We start from the raw sequence: 20,739 nt of genomic DNA, 5'->3' as shown, positions 1-20,739 counted from the left end.
TTGTTCCTTTTTGTTTGTTTCTCTCTCTTCATGCTGTGCACACGAGACGGTAGTTGTAGCTTATGCACAATGAGATTTTATCAGTATCATTTAGTCTCTGAAGAGGTCTTGCAACCAGGATGGCTCCTTTATAATACGCCTCACGTGGCGGCTTCATCAGTCAGACATGGTTGTTGTTGCTGGAAAGAAATGTGTTGGAGTGTTTATGCTCCCAGGATCAGACAAATTCAATTCGGCCGCTGAACTATAAAGCGAAGAATAAAGCGGACAAGTTTTCTTTTATCAGCCCAAATCAGTTTTAGCCCTTGCCTCCTTCTGAACCAGGAAAGTCATTAAGCGATTTATCTCCCCTCACTCACAACCCCACCGTAAAGCACAGATATTTGGGAAAATAAACAAGCCATCAGGCCTAAGTGTGCTCCCTTTGTCGCCGACCCTCACGTGCCGTTATGCAACACTCAGACCTCTCTGATGTCCCGTGGTGCTTTGAAACCGCACTCACTGTACAGTTGATACTACCTCTAGGTCCATCTGTCACAGACGTGAGCCTCGCTGTAACGGCAAGACGACTCTGGGATCAAAGAGGGAAAGAGCTGGATGATGGATGACGACGGTAGTTCGCTTTAGTTTTCTGCGTCAGGACATTCCTGTGCGAGCTTTAGTGTGCAGGTCAAAGTGAGGTCTGGAGGTCCATTGCCTCATATATACTTCTAACAAATGCTTTTTGATTAAACTTCCCACATTAAGAAAACCATTTGCTTTTATTTGAACAGTACGAGAAGAACGTTTATAGATTTTAGTAAATGTACACAGACCATTACCTCATGTGTGGGGCACCACCTTGCAGCTGATGTTTTTGTATGGACATTCCTCCCTGATCCTTTCTCCTGCAAAGGTCAGCTCTACATGCACCGTTATTGTAAAGCACGAACCTCTTATCGCTGGTAATTATGTCCTCATGAGGATTCTTCTCTCTACACTACATGATACAGACCTCAGCGCTCGTGCGAAGCCTATAAGCACCCGCTTCTCGTTGTATACCCAGGGGAGGAACGCCGCATTCCTCAGGCTGCAGGATTCCTCCATATAGAGATATGTATGTGACTGATTGGAAACAGAGACCAATGTGTGTGTGACAGACAAAACCCAGGTCTTTTCACCTCATGAGTCAAAACTGTAAAGCAATCAGTTGGGGCGGGGTAACTATGCAGCATCACATGCGGCTTTCCCCGCAAATGCGAGTGAGCTCCAGGGAGATTTGCATGTGCAGTATATTTAATAAACCAGTCTGATTTATGAGGCCTGATAAAAATAAAAAAAAAACTAAGAGAGTTTCTCAGAGTGAACGCTGACCCCTACTCGCAGCGAGGCAGTGGGGATTCTTTGAAGTCTTCGACAAAGCCGACACATCCATTGGGAAACTTTTGTGGTATTGTTTCTGTTTTCAATCTAGTTCAGGTTAAGAGCAGCGCTGCAGATCTGTCCTGCCTGAGGGGTTCAGAATAGCAGGAGCTGGAAGTTAAAAATGTTGTGTTTGAATAGAGGTAGTGTACCTGCAAAAATAGTTGCACATGGACTTAATACAGAGAATGTTTTATTTCTCTAAATCTTATAAGCAGCATCTCTAGTTATAATTAATGAACATGCATTGACATATACAGCATCTCTGAGCCAGAAAGATGCATGAAACAATCTATTATCAGGCGTCCCACCGTAGATAATGCTGGATAGGTCTGATTTAGAGCACCAAGCTAACCGTCGGCCGGTGCTGGGTTGATAAGCATCTGTGACCCTAGTTTTGGCTAGAGTGTCCTGCAATGTTGCCACTAGTTGGACACCCGACAGCGGCTTTTCAGCCAATTCAGCATGGGCTTATGTCAGTGGGGAGATTGCTCTGATTGTCTGATAAGAACAAGTGCACGAGAAGAGAAATGGATATGATGAAAGTAAGCAAACGACAAAGTTCAGAGCTAACACATAGCCACTCTTCTAGCCCGTCTGAACACGATCAACATTAATTAATAAACTGTACACCAACTGATCAGCGTGATTCAGGAGAGGTCAGTTAAGTAGCTTCCTAGCTAGTTCTCCCCAACTTTCCTATTTGAATGATGAATACAGACTACTGCCACCTACTGGTAGGGAGTGTTGTTTCCTCTCGCACCGGTGTATAATGTATTTGCGAGCTGTGGTGTGTTCAAGTGCAAACTAAATGGATCAGGTCATATCCAGATATAATTATATTCCCCCATTATAAACATGTGAGCTTTGCACATTGTCTCATATTCTCATATAACTGGAGTTACATCAAGGTTACTTCAAGGTATCTCAACCTATCTCATTAATAATTAGGACATTATACTTGTAAAGTACCTTACCTACGTCCATTTGTTTGTACTGATTCACAAGAGTTTTTTCCAGATGTGTATTCTCCAACTACAGGCCCTTTAGGTGAACATCAACTATTGTACACATTTGGCAGCTATGAGGTTAAACCTTGGAGCTACGCTGTAATCAGTAAATCAGGACACAGGGCTCCCTTAGAGACATACACAGGGACAGAGGTCAGGACCAGCGCCCACAGAGCAGACAGAGGTTCAGTATTTTAAAGACACTTTGACAGACATGAACAATGTTGGAGTAGACTGGGATCAGACAGCTGTCTCTGTATTTATGGTAGTTATGAAACGGTTCCCGTCCCCGCAGCTGTGGGTCCCAGTCTTTCCAGGGTCTCATAGATAATACAGCAGATTTAGTTTTACCTTCAGCTCAGAATGATGAAGCAGTCTCTCCTAAACAATGGACACATACAGTATGGTGGGACAGGACGTGGATGGGAGTGTGTTAAATGTGCTGCTGAATTCTTCTTTGAACAACCAGATGTTTCACTGACGTATTATGCAGACGTAATATAGCTTAGACAGTTGACTTTTTACACAGGTTTTTGCTGTTAGTAGTTATTCCTGGTCGTCTTCTTTCTATTCTATCTGTGTCATTATCTCTCAGCTTTTTAGTCCCGGCGCGGTGTGACAGCAGGAGAGGAGCCAGTACGCCAAGGTGGATCAAAAAGACGGTCCACTTCATGCGCTCAGTGGGGAACTGCTATTGAAGCTGAAGATGAGCAACTTTAAAGTATCTGGCATCCTCGTATTTCAAAGGAATACAACCTGAACAGATACTCATGTGCATTAGAAAAGCCTGATATTGGGCACGCTAATTTGGCTCTTTCTCATTTTGCATTCCTTTTGAAAATGGGTTAGGGATAGTTTTCCAAGTTGATCATTACAAAGGGAATTTGAATCAACTGTTATAATTTGATCGGGGTGCTTCAAATATTATTCATTCATTCATTCACCTTCTGTAACTGCTTGTTCCTGTGAAGGGACATGGGAGGGCTGGAGCCTATCCCAGCTGTCATCGGGCAAGAGGTCGCCAGTCTATCACACGGCTAACGGCAGCTTTTGCTCAGCAGCTTTCATGCCATTCTGTGGATTTGATTTTGAGCAGATATTGTTTGCACTTATGTCTTTAAAACAGAACTAAGCGGAGGGCGCTGTGGCTTAGTTGGTCAAAGCGCCTGTCTAGTAAACAGGAGATCCTGGGTTCAAATCCCAGCAGTGCCTCTTTGGTTCAGAAAAGTACTGGAAGTGAACCTCTTTATTTCCCCCTCATGGATCAATAAATTCTTGTCTAACTTTGTCAAGTTCTCACGAATATACTATTAGATTTGCAGGTAAAATCTTTAACAATCAGTTTATGCTAGTTTATGTCAAATATATTAAAATTTCATCTATTATTCCTTTTTGTTTGTTCATTTTAAATGATATTGTGTTAATTCATGGTCATATATGGTTTTATTGTACCTTAAAATGGCACTATAGTTTACCAGATTAACATTTTTTTTTTTGTATTATTTTGCAGCTTATGTTGCGACCTGAGGAGTTAAAACTTTCTTAATTCTTTGCACAAATCTCTCATTGGCAGAAAAAACATGTTTGCAGCTAGGAACCAGGCTCTTCTTGGTCCTCTTGGAGCCATGAATGCGTAGTAAAGTATCTTTCTCAAACACAAACGTCACCATCCTTGTTCACCACTACTCCCAATGATGGCCTCCACATTTCTCTCAAAACACCATGGAGGCGTGAGCTAGAAAGCAGAGGAGGATAATGTGTGGATCTTCCTCCTCCTTCACATGTGCTCTCGCCACACCCCCCCCCCACCACGAATGTACCCCACCCCTCGTTTCCTGTGGCTGGGACTGAGGAGAACAGTTGCACACCCTGATAAGCCCGCTCGGAGGGAAGCCTATGCAGCCGGGTAATCAGCATGTTGGATGCAATCAAGAACAATCACAAGCTCTCATCATGTTTATGTTGTGGTGGCCCTTTATGTTATTTAAGTGAAGGCTGTTTATTTCCCCTATATAGCATACCATAGTGTTGCACATCACTGATAACATCTGGGTACATTTATGGCCCTCAACAGCAGGTGAAGTCAGCCTAGAATAAGCAGCACCTACTGTATTCGCTTTAAAGGCTTTGAACACAACTGCAGATGGCGATAGGTGGATAGCGCCGTTTGAAGACGGCTGAGAGCACGCGAATGTTTAACAGGTGTGTGGAGGATTTGTCGGTGTGTGCGCCGATCGTGTTACAGCGGGATGTGCAGCAGGCATCCGTCAAAACAGTGCAGACAGCCGAGCGTGCATACAGTGCGGACACTGTGGGAACAAAACCACATGTGCAAAAAAACGTGATACAGAGAAATTGCAGATATGCGCTCTTCCGTGACAACAGGAAGATGTACAGCTACTGACCTTCTGAAGTTAGTTCATGCTTTTTAAAAGAGATCTTCTCCTTGGCTTTTAACACCTAGTAGGAAGTTGACTTCATTTATTTTATTTTAAGGATTTTACTGTGTGTTTTCTGTTATCTCTTTTATCTCATTGGCTTTATTTTTGTTTTACCATACTTTACCTTTATTGTATTTTACTGTGAAGCACTTTGGAAACCTTGTGTTTGTTTAAACTGTGCTATATAAATAAAATTGGATTGGATTGGATTGGATGTGGGCGCTGCTAGGTCAAATTCTGGAGGATTTAAGATTTGGAGATTAACTTTCAGTAGTAAGGGACACAGTTTACTTTAAAACACTAAAAATGACAAATTTAACATTTGTTTTCACGAAAATGAAAAACTAATATTGCAGAATAAATGATTATATTGTGTCATGGCTGCGAGATTAAAAAATCTGGTTTTAATGGGAGTCAATGGGACTGTAAATTTTAAATTTGACGTTACACAAAAACTAATCATGCATCCAAGTCAATATTTTAGATAATCTTGGTCAGATCCATGACTGACTTGAAAAAAATGCCCCAGCCCCCCAACATTAGTTTTATGGAAAATAAATTTTTTTTTGTATTTTTTTCAACTTTAAGTAATAAAACTGGCATTTAAAGGGTTAAAATCCTCAACAAGATTTAATTTTTGGACATGTTGTAAAGTGCTAAAGTGGTTTCAATGATTTATGGAGAAAAAAGCAGAAAAAAATTGATCTGTCTTTTTATAGCAGTTTTTTGGAAGTGGACATTTTTGTCCTTAATGACTCAAGAGGGTTGTAAATTAAACTGATGCCTGAGGGTTACGTTTCTGAAAGATTTCAAGAAACCAGATGTACAGTGTCGTAATTTCTCCTGTCCAGCTCTGACTCCACGAAGACCTATTATGTCTACGAATACACTTCAAGCCATGCTTACTGTTTACAGATACACTATGGTCTATTTGAGGAAGTATGTGTAACAGGCCAGCTGCAGAGACCCGGAGTAGGGGACGAGCGAGGGTGGGTTTGGTTTGGTTGCATTGCAGTGCCGTGGGACTTGCTCACATACACAGATAAATCTTTGCTTTACTTTCTAGTTTCCTCAATTACAAAGATAACACAAGCGTGTTCTGATCCCAGGCCAGGGCAAATATAAAATGTATGATAAAACTCTTAACAGAGACGAGAGATGCATTGAATATGTGACATTTAAATGTCAAGCTAAATGTATGCATGGCACAGAGTGGCAATAAGTGACTTAAAACCACCACTGTTGGGTTTTTTACTTCTAATTTCCCACAGTCCTTATATATTTATACGCCCAGCCTGAAAGGAATAGTATAGTCGGATGAAAGCCTTTAATAGCCGGTGCTGCAGCTTCCTCTGTAGTACCTCCTGATGTCATGCCGCCTTTTAAACACAGAGCTTCCCTGCAGTGCTGTCATAATTGCTTTATCTAGCACGGGCTTCTTTAAACGACGCCTAATTGAGGGCCCTCACCGCACCCTTTCCTCATGTGGCTCCATGCGGCAATCAACCTGCCTGCGTTATCAGCGCATCTTAATAAAAACTAAAATGATTGGGCCACAACCCAGGACTTCCCATAGAAATAGGAAAAAACGAAAGAGGGGCTGCAGGGAGATGAGGGGGGCAGCGTTTGAAAACATCCTGACTTAAACGACATAGGGAGTGGGCATTCAGTGCACAGGAAGTAGAGAGATCGGTTTTTTGAGGCATGACAGAGAATAAGTGGGGGATGAAAAATCGAAAATGACTTGTCACGCAAACAGCGCTGCAGATCACACAGCAGGGAGGAGCGTATGAGTTAAACCTCGGCGGCTGTGCATAAAAACATCCCTTCAATTAATATCAATTTCCTCATTATATCAAAGAATTTTCCAGCAGCCACGTGAAACAGGATATATGTTAAATATGTCTCTTATATAATTATGCAGCTGTTTGAAATGTTTGCCCACATGTTTGTAATTATATGAGTTAATTACATAAGAGCTGCACACATGTACAGTAGAGTCCATTTACTGTATGCGGGAGACCATATGTTTGCTCTCTGCTCTTAAAGCTTGTGACAGTTTAACTCCTCAAGCCGGAGGAGCAGTCGTAAATTTGGGAGGCCATGGTTAAATTCAAACTTCAAATATAAAGTTGTTATGCAAACAGCTGGATGTGATGTTTGCCATGTTCTCAGAGGGTTCCTATATGTTTGCATCTGCGTGCAGTGTTAAGAGGTTATCGGGAAGGCTGTAGTGTTAGTGTGATAACAGACTTAAACATTTAGATTTGAAATGTTGAGTAGCACAAAGCAGCACAGTGAGTGGCTCGGTTTTATACAGTTTCCCTGAAAACAGAAATAAATTTAAGCTTAAATTGGTCATGGACGGACAGCTAATCCGATTGTGGGACTGTGTGAAGCATTCAGTTTGGATCTAATTTGTCCAGATGTTTGTGTCGTTCATTTTACAAGCGTTACAGATGTTACATTGCACAATTTAATGTAATAATCAACATTAAGGCTCTTGATCGTGGGGGCACAAATCATCAAATATTCACTTACTTTCTTTTTTTCCCAGCACATTTGACTGTATTTTACAACCTTCTTTATCAAATGAAACCGCTTAAGTATCATATCTTTTGAACCTCTGTTGCATGATAACAGGTGGCTCGGCTTCAGATATAAAAGGCCTCATTGATCCAATGACTTTTCTGATGTCTGGTCACATACTGACATTAAGAGAAATGGCCAAAAGCTGCAGAAAAAGGTTGTAAGTAAGCAAGTAAAGGGTTTTCTGGTTGTGAGAATATTCAGGTTTCCAGGAGACTGGGTGGTGGATGGAGCAGACTATTAAATCTGTCACAAACCCTTTATTTACCTTCTTGTTCATAATCGTAATGTTTCCTGATCCTGCCAAGACTTTTAGGACCAATGCACATGAGCGCCTTGTATCGCAGTTCGATTGTCAGCCTTTCCCTTCTGGTCCACCCTGACATCGCTCCTTATCGTTCTTGGCTCGAGTGCGGTTTACACATAGCACAGTGGAGTTCATGACTCCTCTGTTACCTTGTTGTTTGAGGTCCAGGCTTGGGCGCCATTAGCAGTCACACCAGATGCAACTGAACAATGCCCGAGCCCACCAATTCAAAGGGGCTGAGACATGTTACAATGAAGTGAGCCTGAGTACCAGCCTTTAGACATCTCATAGTAATCATTCCTCAGTGCAGTTTTGACCAATGTCTTTATGTGTCAAACGTCAACATAAAAAAACAGGTAATGGGATCCCTCCTTGTAATTAAGTTACAGAGAATCTACAGTAAATCTGCAACTTGCCTCTGCTTTATGAAGCTTGATACTGACTTTCAGATCACTGATTTATGGTCCGGCAAAAACGTTACTGCTTTGGTTCCCCCTCACCGCTGTCATACTGTCGTTTTGGTCTGCAGCAACTAATCCACTGTACTCTGCCTGCACAGAACTAAATCACAAATGGTATGCGAGTTCATATCTGGAGGATGAACCTAAACTAATTAAACTAACCTGTGAAACTAAATATGAAGGAGAAAAGAGGGAAAATACGCTTTGGGTTAATTTATTTCTTAGCAATACATCCAAAACAACACTGTAAATTACATACGTTTGAATATTCATCTTCAGACTACAATGAGAATTCTTCACATGCCTGTGGTGAAATCCATAGTACAAGCCGGGTTTGACTGAACCATAAATTAGACAATTATGATGACAGCTTGTTTACCAACCCTGTGCTCCCTGTTGTTTACGACTGTAAAGCACCCAGTGGTGAGCAGAGATCTCTGATTATGCAAGCATGGACATAATTACCTGGTATGAATCTCTCTCCAGCGCCAACAATTATACTCCCCATGAACGCTTAGCGTGTCACATGAAAAAATATAGATTGTCTCCCTCAGCCTGTTGACAAACCAAAACAAATGAGGAGTTTATAAGACTGATTCATGATTAAATGCTCATTTGAATAATAAAACTGCTATAGGCCTTGTTTTTATACAGCACTTTTCTAGCTATTGCTACTCAAAGTGCTTTACAGTCACAGACACATCTATCCATTTGCTCACACAAGAACACACACATTCACACACCAGTGCCACGCACTGGGAGCAACTGGGGATTCAGTATCTTGCTCAAGGACACTTCATGTGGCACATTATGGGGATTAAACCGCTAACCCTCTGGTACGTGGACAACTCTACCGCCCAGATAAAGTACAGATAAATGTATGAATCCACAAAGATTACCTTGCTTCTCTGCTGGTGTAGCACCAGGCTGGTTTCACCAACTGTAGTGTGATATAATCTGAGATTTAGCATTAAAACAAAACATCTGAGTCTTAAAAACTTCCCCAAGATCCTGGAGCATTTTGCTCCAGCTCGTAAAATTAGTTCTGTATATTCATATCTGTTATCTACTGCATAATATAGCTGTGTTGGCTAGCTGACACAGCTTATGCTAACATGGCGATACTTTAGATTCTGGAGTAAAGAAAAGCTAATATTGACTATATCTGGACAAAATGCTGATAACAACATAATAATAATAACTGTGAATAACCCAATAAACTTTAAATAGGATTTCACAAAAACAGCACAGTACTAGCTAGTTAAGCTAGCAACCATAATGTTTCTGCATTATGGTAGCTAGCTTAACTAGCTAGCTGTTCCTACATTATGTTAGCTAGCTTAACTACCTATTGTACTGTGCTACTTTACAACGTAAAGGCATAATAAAAAGTTGAGGTCATTGGGAATATTAACATTTTTGCTAATATAAAATTACAAAGAAAATTACAAACTATATTGGATCGAATTAAACTTACCATTCATCTCCACTATTTCTGAAAATGTGAGCAAACACGTCACAACATGTGATCTTACCACCGTACCAAAAACTTGACTGCAACAATACCTTAATCAGATATTTCCAGTTTCCTCGAAGGACCTGAATTCATAAATTCACTATACAATTAAAATCACAGCCACATTTAGCTAGGATTGAGTCATCCTGTTTGCCTCCTAGAATTGTATTTTCGAAGGCTATATTATGCCTCTGACTTCATACACAAAACTGATCTGATGGATTTACAAGTATCTAGTGGAATCTAGTCCTGAGCATCTTTCCAGGAAGACTTGACCTTTCAAACTATTTTTTTTCTCACGTCACATAACTGCTGTACCAGGAATCCTTCAGCTGCCCGTTGAAATAATGAACCGTGCGTGATTGACCCTTGCATGACCAAGCCATTCCTGAGTGAAGCGTACAGATTTGGTTCCCTGCATCTGTCTGACACCGGCTAATGGCTAACAGATTTACCAGGATGAGAAAGGGGAGTGTTCTCCCTGTCTTCTGTGCAAATATCAGGCCCGGCAAACGTCTGTGTCAGATTACTGTGGCAGCAGTGATAAGCAGATGTAAAGACCTGTGGGGCTTATTTATTATTAAGGGCCAAGAGTGGGAAAATGTACCCAGAGAACAGCAGTGAGAACAGCGCACTGGAGGAAAGTAATGCTCAGCTCTCATGCAATATATGTCAAGGCGCTGGGCTTCACTCCATGTGACACAGAAATGGTTCAGGCATGTTTCCCAGATATCAATTTTCACACATTTCTTACAGAAATATATTTCAGGAAATGTGCAGTTAACATGAGAGTTTGCATAAGGGACCGGAGCCGTCCTTTGAGGAAAGAGACGGTATGAGACTGCATGTTATAGTAACTGCACAAAAACCTGAGGACTGGTTGTTGGAGACACAAGACAGCTTAATCACATGCTGCCTTGTTACATACAGCTTGGCATAGAAAAAATATTTCAGTAACAGACTCTGAAACATAAATAAATTGATTCAAGAGACTAAAACTAACAGTTGGTTGTAGTGATGTGTCATGCGCAATAGAGCCGGCTCTATGAGGCGATATTTGGTAGCGAATCAGGAGAGCTGAGACCCATCAAGTGCTCCCCATTATTTATTTTTTTCCTTTTGCTCATTCATCTCTGCTCTACGGAAGCCGAGAATGGCCATGGATTTTTTTTTTTTTTTTACGCACTGTTATATCGTGATAACAACTTACGAATTCATTATCTCGATATAACAAAGATCGTTGTTATGTCAAGATAACGAAATAATTAATTTCGTAAACACATTATGAATTAATTCGTTATCTCGATATAACAAAGATCGTTATCTCCAGATAACGAATTCATTATTTCGTTATCTCGACATAATTAGATATCTCAAGATAACAAATTAATTAATTTGAGATATCTAATTATGTCGAGATAACGAAATAATGAATTCGTTATATCGAGATAACGAATTAATTCATAATGTGTTAACGAAATTAATTATTTCGTTATCTCGACATAACAACGATCTTTGTTATATCGAGATAACGAATTCATTATTTCGTTATCTCGACATAATTTTATCGAGAAAACAAATTAATTCATAATGTGTTAACGAAATTAATCATTATCTCGATATAATGATCTTTGTTACGTCGAGATAACAAATTAATTATTTCGTTATCTCGAGATAACAATCTTTGAGAAATCGCATCAGCCCGTCAAAGCTGAGGCATCTGATTTTTCTCAATGCCAATATGCACTAGGGACATTTACACCATTTATTTACTGACTTTGGTTCCGTTTTTGCTTGTGCAGATTTGATTGCAGTGTTTTGTTCATTTGCTTGTACAATTAAAGCTTTATTTAAATATAAAACAAAAGTAATAATGCTTTTGTAATGGAATAACTGCACACAATTAGAAAATTATTAGCCTTCTCATAAAAACACTGAATGCAAAGAGGCTTATCAACACACAAACCATGTGTATTTGCTGTCTTGGGCTAGAATATTAGGCTACAAATGATACTAAATAAAGAGCCATGCGGGAACAGAAAGAATCGGCTCTTATTTTGGAATATAAAGAGCTGGCTCTCAGAAAAGAGCTGAACTTCCCATTACTAGTTGGTTGACCCTAGTGTTGTGTATTTATCCAAAGCTTCATACATCTTATATAGGGTTCTGTTTTTGTCTAAATACTAAAAACACATCAGCGAGCTACACTACATGATGTATTAGTTCATTAGTATGGATCCGTAGCTTATTTTGAGTTCATCCCACATGCTGTGCTCAGCAGAGAAGCTAATGTGCATTAAATTAGACAACAGTCCAGAGTAAATTCACCATTTAATCCTGTTTGAGTAACTTTAGCAGTTTAAAAGATCCAGAGATGTCTGGAGACTCCAGCCAAGTTTGGTATTTGTTGTTCATCTCTAAGAAGGCCGGCTTGTTTGGACGTTTTTATCTTTATTTTACTATTTTTTAGATAAAGGTCTGCTCATAAAAAAAAAAAGAAGCTGCTTGTTATCATGATAGCTAGGTTTATTACTCTGCTGTTAATTATAACCGTTAATTTATAGTGAAGAAACAGTTTATAAAAATACGTACAAGTAATAAAACTGACTTATGTGTCAACTTACTTCCAGGGAAAGCCCTGCGTGGGATCATTTCATGAACAACTTATTAAGCATCTATGTATTTCTGACATTTATAGGTGCCATAAAATGAATGAAGTAAGGAATTTTTCACAGCCTGGCAACACGATATGAGTTCTTTTGACCTTAGCAGCACTTTATTGTGCAATAAATCACCAGAAATGATGCATGACTGTCTGTATAAAAGGCATCATTTCTATAAAGGCATCTTTAATCAAAGGTTTGTAGACACATTATTGCCTGAATAGAAGTTAGTCACAGACAAAACAACAAACTAAACTGAAGACAAACATATAATTAGAAATTAAACAATGCTGTTTAATGATTAGTTCAAATGTAAAATACTGAAATAATGGATTAAAACACTTGAAAATTAATGATATGAAAGAAAAAATGGCATTAATTGCAATTATTGATAATGGTTAAGAGAGAAAGTTGTGCCAATTGTTGTAATTGTCTTCCTTCTGGCTTTGTTAAAGCTATCATGACTATATCAATCTATAAACTGAGACAAATATTTGACTGTACACGTCCGCTACGCTGAAACAAAAACAGCTTTGATGAAACTTCAAAACAGCAAATTAATTCTTGAGTTTGTTATTCCTCTCTCTTTATTTAGTTTTTGCGGCTGTGCGTGAATGAATGCTTTTCCATATATTGTGTTTGGGATACTCCCACTTTAACCATTTCCTCTTCTGCTGGTTTGGGACCCCTCTCCAAATGTTTGTTTAATGTACATTTGCTGGAGGGGCTATTGAGTGGGAATGGCCATCAAACAGGCAATCGGCTCGGAGAAAGAACAACACCCGTCCGCCTGCTAATGGCTGACGTGAACCAGGCCTGTTTTATTTAGCCGGTTATGCCGGGAGAGCTCGGTCTTTGTCCACTAGCTGAACTCGTAGCCATCACGCTCGCTCATAAAACAACAGTCACGCTAACAGGTACTTCAGGAAGCTGCTGACACACAGAGGCCTCATACTTTAGGTTAGGAGCTCCCCAGGACAATATAGGGAAGTATGCAGTTACTATAGCACCAGCTACCTCATACAGATTAGAAATAAAGTGTTTGCCATGGCTACAGCCCTCCTTCCTTCAAGCCTGTATCGATGAAAGTGATCTGTCAGTGCTTTGGCATGTGACAGAGGGGGGTCTGTTCTCAGTGGGCTTCGGCTCAGATGTTCCCCTGTTTGTGTGCGTTGAAAGCTTAAGAGGAGCCTGTTAGCGAGCTTTGTTGTGCGGCATCTAAAAGCACTCAGTTGAAAGGAAGGAAGCTGCACGACTGCAACGCTCATTAGAAGCCTCTCCGACTGTTCCTGTCGCAGGAGCCGACGTCTCACAGGTGAAGCTATGAGGCCTTTAGTGCTCGCCCAGAAACAGCTGCTGTGCCGCATAAAGGTCTTAGCGGGAGAGAGCGTGTCGATGAAAATGAGCCAGTGGGCGCAGGATGTCGAGAACTGACTGTTGGAAGTCTATGATGTTAATCATAAGGCACAAATACAGAAAGTGAACCTTGTAAAACCAAAGATGGCTCATGAACGCTACCTCACCTCCTGATTGTGTGGACTTCGGTAGCTTGACGGTTTAAGAACTAATCATCCGTTTTATTTCAACCCCTTCACCAGAGAAAAACGTCAGCTTTGGACTATTCTGCAGAATTGTATTGCTGAATAATATGCTCTCATTAAGCGATAAAATATTCAGATTAAAGCCAATAAAGACCTTAATTGGAAGTCCAACTTCCTGCTCTAGTATTGAACGCTGGTGCAAGTCCTGTTCATAACTTGGATAAACTAATTAGTAGCACTGCTGCTCTACGCTGTATCTGCATCCAGCGAGTGTGCAGTTTGCAAATCCAACAAATTTTTAATGTTCAATATCTGAACCGAGAGCTGAATCAGGAGTTAATGGTTGCATTTGCAATTCTATTAATGACAATAAGAAAAAAATATTGCAGGTCGTTTCAAAGTAGAAATTGCAGGATATGTTTTATAGTGGATATAAAACTCACCCCTCTAGAGTGTTATAATGTAATAGATCAAACTAAGATAAATCCTTTCAGAGCTTTTGTGCCTTCGCTTTTACGGAAAGGAAAGAGAATTACAACCACAATGCAATGCCAACAATCACATTTCACACGATTTATATATATATTTTTAAGGTTTTAACGTCACAAAAACCTAAATTTTTAAGTTTGTTGTTGTTTAGACTTTTTATATCCTTTTTAGATTCACATGATTAAACACAAATTGAGGGATCAAAATCAAAAAGTGGTATACATCGCACACTGGAGAGTATTTTTGCTGACTTTATTCGGCTAGTTCACGCCGAATAAAGTCAGCAAAAATACTCTCCAGTGTGCGATGTATACCACTTTTTGATTTTGTATAGTCATATTGCACACCATCAGCACCTGGAGGAAGAAGGGCTGTGCACAGGGACTTTGTACCTTGACAAATTGAGGGATGTTTAACTTTTCAGCATTATTTTGGGTGAACGAGCTTGATGTTTATAGATCATAAGCGATATCGAAACACTTTTCTGACTTGTTCCTGGTGCAGTAAAATCCTCCAATTTGTTTTTTTTCTTTGTTTTTTTCGAGGCAATTTAAAACAAACTCTTACTTTCCTAGGCGAGTTGCACTCGTGGAGAATTTAATCTCGGGTTTTCAAGTCAGCTGAACAAAATAAATCAACTGCAGTTTGCTGCGCTGAGATCTTTGGACACTTATTTTATTTTTTTTCTCGCATCCTGTTTCTAATCCGAAGGGACCGTGATGTGGAGAGATAACAGCTCAGACTAAATGAACTGACTCTAGTCTGGACAGACTGATGTAACTGATCTCTCTGCGTCTTCCTGCCTATAAAAATGTCTTCTCTGTGCTTCCGCCAGCTTATTCCCCTCCCTCTTTTTTGTCCTGTGCCTCTTTCTGTTTTTTGTTTTTTTCACACTTTTATCTCCTTCTTTTCTAACGGTGTTTCACTGAACGCAACAACAAGGGGGATGTATCCTCTCCACCCGGTGATTCTCTCTCTGTTACTATACATGCAGAGAGCTGTCTGGCTGTAGTAAGCTGTGCCAACGCATTTTGACTCCGTTTAGATGAAGTGATTACACAGAACGGGCTGCAGAAACTTACCAGGTTGCATTGCTGATTTGCATAAAATCTACAGCAGCTTTAAGAAACATCTACACGGTCGTTATTTGCCTCATATTACACAATCTACATTTGAGGAAGACAAACCGACGCCAATGTCATAAACACTTTCTGGCCTTGGGACTAACTGCTGAGGCTCGCTGCTGCAGTTGATAAGCCCCACAGGATGGGAAGACGGGGCTTATCGAGCTCGGCCAAACCAGAGGACCTCTGCTATCGCTGGGCCCACTGGCAGAGGAAAGACTCATCCCCTTATCTCCTCCGCTGGGGGAATAACACTCCTTCCAGCTCCCGTGTCCTCTCACTTCAGGTGGTTCCCACATCTGTCTCATAGTTAACCTCATTAGGATTGCAGGAGCAGACACAAGAGGTCCCTGCATTCGCCTGGCTCCCGTGTGCCATGATACAAGGCTTTTTTGACCTGCAGACAGTGTCACAGAAAGTGTTTATTTTCACTGAGAGAAGTTGTATTATCACATGGAAAGGGGGCTAATTTCAACACAATGGCAGTGCGTGTGACGGCGCGGCAATCGGAAATCTAATGTCAAAATCAGAGTGGATTATTTTATGAGCCAAAGGGAAAACAAAACCTCCACTCCAAGCGCAGAGTGGAAACTCGAGACAAGCTTCCCACACGAGCCGGTTGATGGGTCCCTGCAGATCATGAGCGGTGCTCGTACAAGCACGGCCTCATTTGAACCAGGACCCCCCTGTGCAGCCTGAACATGCGTGGCTGACCCCTGAGGAGAGGCGCCCGCTCTAGGCCTCAGATGTGGAAGAGCAGGAGAAGCATCTTTTTCTTTTCAAAGGAGCTGACAGAGTAGAAGGATGCAGTCTGTGCAGGGCTGGTCATTATATCAAGAATGTGTTTCTATTTAATTTATGCAGAAGGGGAAGTTTGATTATGATCCAGTTCAGTACAGCAACTATCAGATCAGTGCTAAAACGCATTAATTAAAGCCACAAGTTCTGACTGTATGTCTCATGTGTATCTAATATAGCGGCCACTGGGTGTATGTCTCATAGTGTGTTGTAATGTTGTGGAGAGATGTGAAAAAAAATGGCCAATTTCTGCATTAGAACTACAAAGAGAGTTAAAAATAGTTGATTTGTGCTGAGAACAAGCACAAATATTCACAAAACAAGATTATTTAACCTAACAATGCATAAAACCTTTGTAGGATATACATAATAACGATCAAATAAAGAATACAGATAAACTAAATGGAGTAAAAAGTATATATTCCTGTCTGAAATGTACTGAAATATATGTAAAATTGTGCATAATATTAAATAATGTACAAACACTGTCACACTAAAGGCCAGGACAGGAAGCTTAAATCCTGAATATTAAATATTTCATAAAGATAAAAACATATTTCTATTAGTGATCTCATACTGTGAGTGTTTCTCAGCCACTCTTTGGAAAATCTCTGTGGAATTAACTTTTCCTTCCACCCTTCTCCAAATCCACCCCGTCGAGTCAGCTCCACTTCCTCTCTGTGATTTTACACCTCACATGCAGCCAAAGGCCACCTGCCCCTGCGGGCGGTGTTTATCCAGAGAGCTGGTGTGCCAAAGTAAATTTCCCCTTTAATCTCTGCTAATCACAGGGCAGGTCAAACAGCCCGAGATATTAAACCTGAGGCGAGTACTTGTTTACTTCCTCGCAGCACAAAGAGGTTGTGTTGTGGTATTAGGCGATTGAGTCGAGGACACAGGTTTTATAATGCTGTTCCTTTATTTAGACTGACTGATGAGTCAGAGCACATGAGGACATGTACATGGCGTTTAGATGACATTGCTGGTGCACTTGCAGGAAGCGGGGCACCAGGAGGCCACGTCCGGGTTGCTGCAGCCCCACTCGTTCTTCAGGTCGGGACAGTTAGTGTACTGATCGGTGTAAGGACAGGGGTTGGCTGAGAGAGAACAGGAGAAGGAAGCATGTCAGCTGTAGCAGTGATGAGTAAATAATAAAGACCTTTGCTGAGGCAAAGTGGGCAGGTACCAAGTTGAACTCAGTCATTTTTGAGGCAGTGATCAATGGTAGAAACTGATTAACATGAGACTCAAACACAGAGTTCCCCAAACGTTTACTGCAGAGAGACGCCGTGCACCAAATTCACCACGCTGACAGTTAGTTTGGAGCGTCAAGTCACAACAGAAGGAGCACCGGTGTCACTGACTATAGTTTCTTTTCAAGTAGAGAGCGGTGATGGCAAGAAGAGCCAGCTCTGTCCATTCATAGCAACATTTTTATGTTCTGCTTGTTTGACTTTGAGGCATTAACGACTGGATTTACACAAGGAGGTCCTGGACCGTCCATGAGCGGCAAGCGATCAGCTACAAAGTGATGGGCGAGGAGCGCCTGGGTAAAAGTTAAAAGACCTTCTCCTGATCTCCCACTAAAAGATCTCACCTAATAAACAACCACACTCATGTGGACTCGCTCTTCAGAGGGGATTTGTGTCTTTAGGCACACACGAGCTGGTTGGTTGGGTTAAATCTCAATTAGTATGGCCTAGTGATGTTTTTACCAGCTTGATAATTACATAAAAAAACAGGAGGTATAGAGCAGAGTAGGTTAGCATGTTAAGCCATATATATTTTCAGACAGCTTTGCAGAAATGCTCCAACTGTTCTGTTAAACCTTTGTTAAAATGAAACGCCCATTTCCCCCTCAGCTCTGCCTCTGAGGTTTCTTAATAAAACAACTAAAATGCGTTCTCCACAGACTAATCATCTACTTTCATTGACAGACAATGCAACAAACGTGGCATCTCCCAGCTTTTCATGTGTCACGTACTGCACAGTTTGTTGTCGCAGTCGTTGGGGCAGTCGGCGCAGGAGGGTCCAGAGGTGTAGGGGTGAGTGTACTGGTAGTTTCCACTGTAATGTAGGCCAGACCATCAGATATTAAACACAACAGCAAAGACACCGATAATTTATCTGTATTTGAATAGCTCTTAGATTAGCTTATCGTGGAGTGCAATGTAAATAAAAGAAGAACAAATAAAGAAAATGAAGAGGCGTATTCTGTTCTGTACTTACGGGGGGCAGTAGTGGCAGACGTAGAAGTACTTGTTCCGAGATTTTGGGCAGTAGGCCATGGCACAGCCAATCTGGTTAGACCTGTACCAAACAACCTGTGCAGACACCAAATAATAATAAATCAGTCTCGTTGCAGTTTATAGCAATATTGTATTATAAGTGTGCGGTGGCCAGTTTGCATGTAAATTAGTCTTAATGTCTCTAATGGACCTGGGTGTAGTGTCCGACCACTCCTCCGTTCACAGATCCGACTCCGTACTGCCAGTCCTTCACCTCGTTGTACCAGTCCTGGATGGCGTTGGTCCAGGTGTTCTTGTTGCTGGACATGTACAGATTCTCCCCACAGCCGCTGGCTAAAGTTAAAAAGGAGGAGAGACGTGAGATACCTCAGTCTCTGTCTGACTTCTGAAAACCCCACAATCAGCTCAAATTACAATCACACATGAAGAAAAATGAATCATCTCTACTGCACATTGTCTGAGTGATATACAGGAAACTGAAACGACCACTGTAACTGTTACTTCCGAGGAGACATGGTTACTTTTAAAATAGTCAAAACAAATCCAAACTAATTCTTCCATGAGCCTGCTGAGTGACAGTATGGAGGACCTTTTGTATTATATATCAAAAACAAGAGGGTGAAACTCACTGCTGATCTGTCTGGCGCTCTGGGGGCTGTGTCTCATGGAGCACTTGTTGGCCCATCTCTGAGCATTATTTGCAGCCTCGCTGTTCCAGCCCTGTGTGGAGCAGGGGGACAGAGTGGCCATTAAAGCAGCACATGCAGACAAGTACAACATTGATTGATAAGCTACAAGCTCTAACAAGCTATATTAACTGACAGTTCATGCTCTATATACCATTTTCAACATGTTGCGGGCAGTGGGTTGAACGCCCCTCCTCAGGGCATTATGCTTGTCCACGATCTCAGTGTCCTCCATAGCAGTGGCCAGGACCATGCCTAAATGAATATATTTAAAGCAAAGAAATGACAAACAGTGAATAAATACACAGAACATTAGTGAAGATGTGAGAATTACCAACAACAAACACTCACCATTCTTCAGGGATGATTTTCAGAGATGAGAGGGGGAGAAAATAGAGGTTAATTTAACGCACAACAAATCCAAAAACAAGTCAAAAACATACACAGAAGGTAATTCCCACATTAGGAGATAATACTTACTTCCAGGGCGGCGACGAGGCCCAAAGCACACAGAAAAGACAAGGTGTGCATGGCTGAGTCCTGTACTGCTAACCTTTAAGGACCACAGGTGTGATTTATATAGGCAGGACGGCACATGACACTGTGCCGGATCCGTCCATAAGTCGCCAGATTTGCATAGCAGTCACACCTGGTGAGCGCCTCTGTACAAGTTGTGGCCCTGACCTTTAGGCTGACAGTCTAAAAATGATTGCTTAGGGGCTGTTAAGTGGCGGACTGCGTAGACCAAACGCGCCATCATTTTAAAATTAACAGTCGGCGCGTGACGTCACAGCAGTGAGCTGCAAAACGTTTCTTACTTTAAAAAATACTAAAAAATTAATTCAGTGGCATAACGGCTGTGTTTCTGTTGTAAGCTGTCTGCATGGCTGAAAATGCTATTCAATCGAGCGTCAGCGTTACCAAGCGCTAGCTAGCACGCGGACTGTTAGCATCTGACTAACACATTAGCTGTATTATGACGCAAACGGTGTGTCTGCCCTTGTCGGGATCCGTCAACGTTAATTTTAGCACGGGGCACAAGTCATACACTGATAACTAATGCCGCCTAACGTTGCTAAATGATATATATACAATGACTGTAACATGAGTGTCAATGCGTTGTTCGGAAAACTGAGTGGCGCGAAGCGAGGGAGCGAGGAGTCGCGAGGAAAGAATAGGTAAAAACTGATTAACTATCTATCAAGAAATTAAATAATAATGAAAGCACAATGCTACTATGGTTGCCATGCTGATTTTGAGATGATAAAAATCAGGTTGAAGAACGTTATTTCGCTAACTATACATGTAATGTTAGCTAGGTCTGACGTTATAGTTCCGTGTAAAGCAGGCTACAAGAGCTAATATTGATTCAACGTCTGTCAAGGAAAACTAACTGGTGTAAATCCTGCTGAACGTGAAGCAGTGTTGTCATGGATGCAGATCCTGGAGGGGGCGAACCTGAAT

At 41.1% G+C, this 20,739-nt stretch overlaps 1 protein-coding gene across 1 annotated transcript; it reads right to left on the bottom strand.

The window, feature by feature from the left end:
- Window positions 1–16,962: 16,962 nt before the first annotated feature.
- LOC311499429 (cysteine-rich venom protein-like) lies at window positions 16,963–19,528 on the bottom strand (the record flags this gene model as incomplete). Its single annotated transcript, XM_084560379.1, has 6 exons — window positions 16,963–17,437; window positions 18,325–18,407; window positions 18,570–18,664; window positions 18,780–18,922; window positions 19,219–19,309; window positions 19,430–19,528. 6 exons carry the CDS (start codon window positions 19,526–19,528, stop codon window positions 17,310–17,312), a joined length of 639 nt encoding a protein of 212 aa, XP_084416505.1. The 3' UTR covers window positions 16,963–17,309.
- Window positions 19,529–20,739: the final 1,211 nt, after the last annotated feature.

Source organism: Chelon labrosus (genome assembly GCF_963514085.1).
Source record: "Chelon labrosus genome assembly, chromosome: 14".
Taxonomy (NCBI): Eukaryota; Metazoa; Chordata; class Actinopteri; order Mugiliformes; family Mugilidae; genus Chelon; species Chelon labrosus.
Note: the sequence above shows the minus strand (reverse complement) of the source record. Positions and strands in the feature narration are given on the sequence as shown.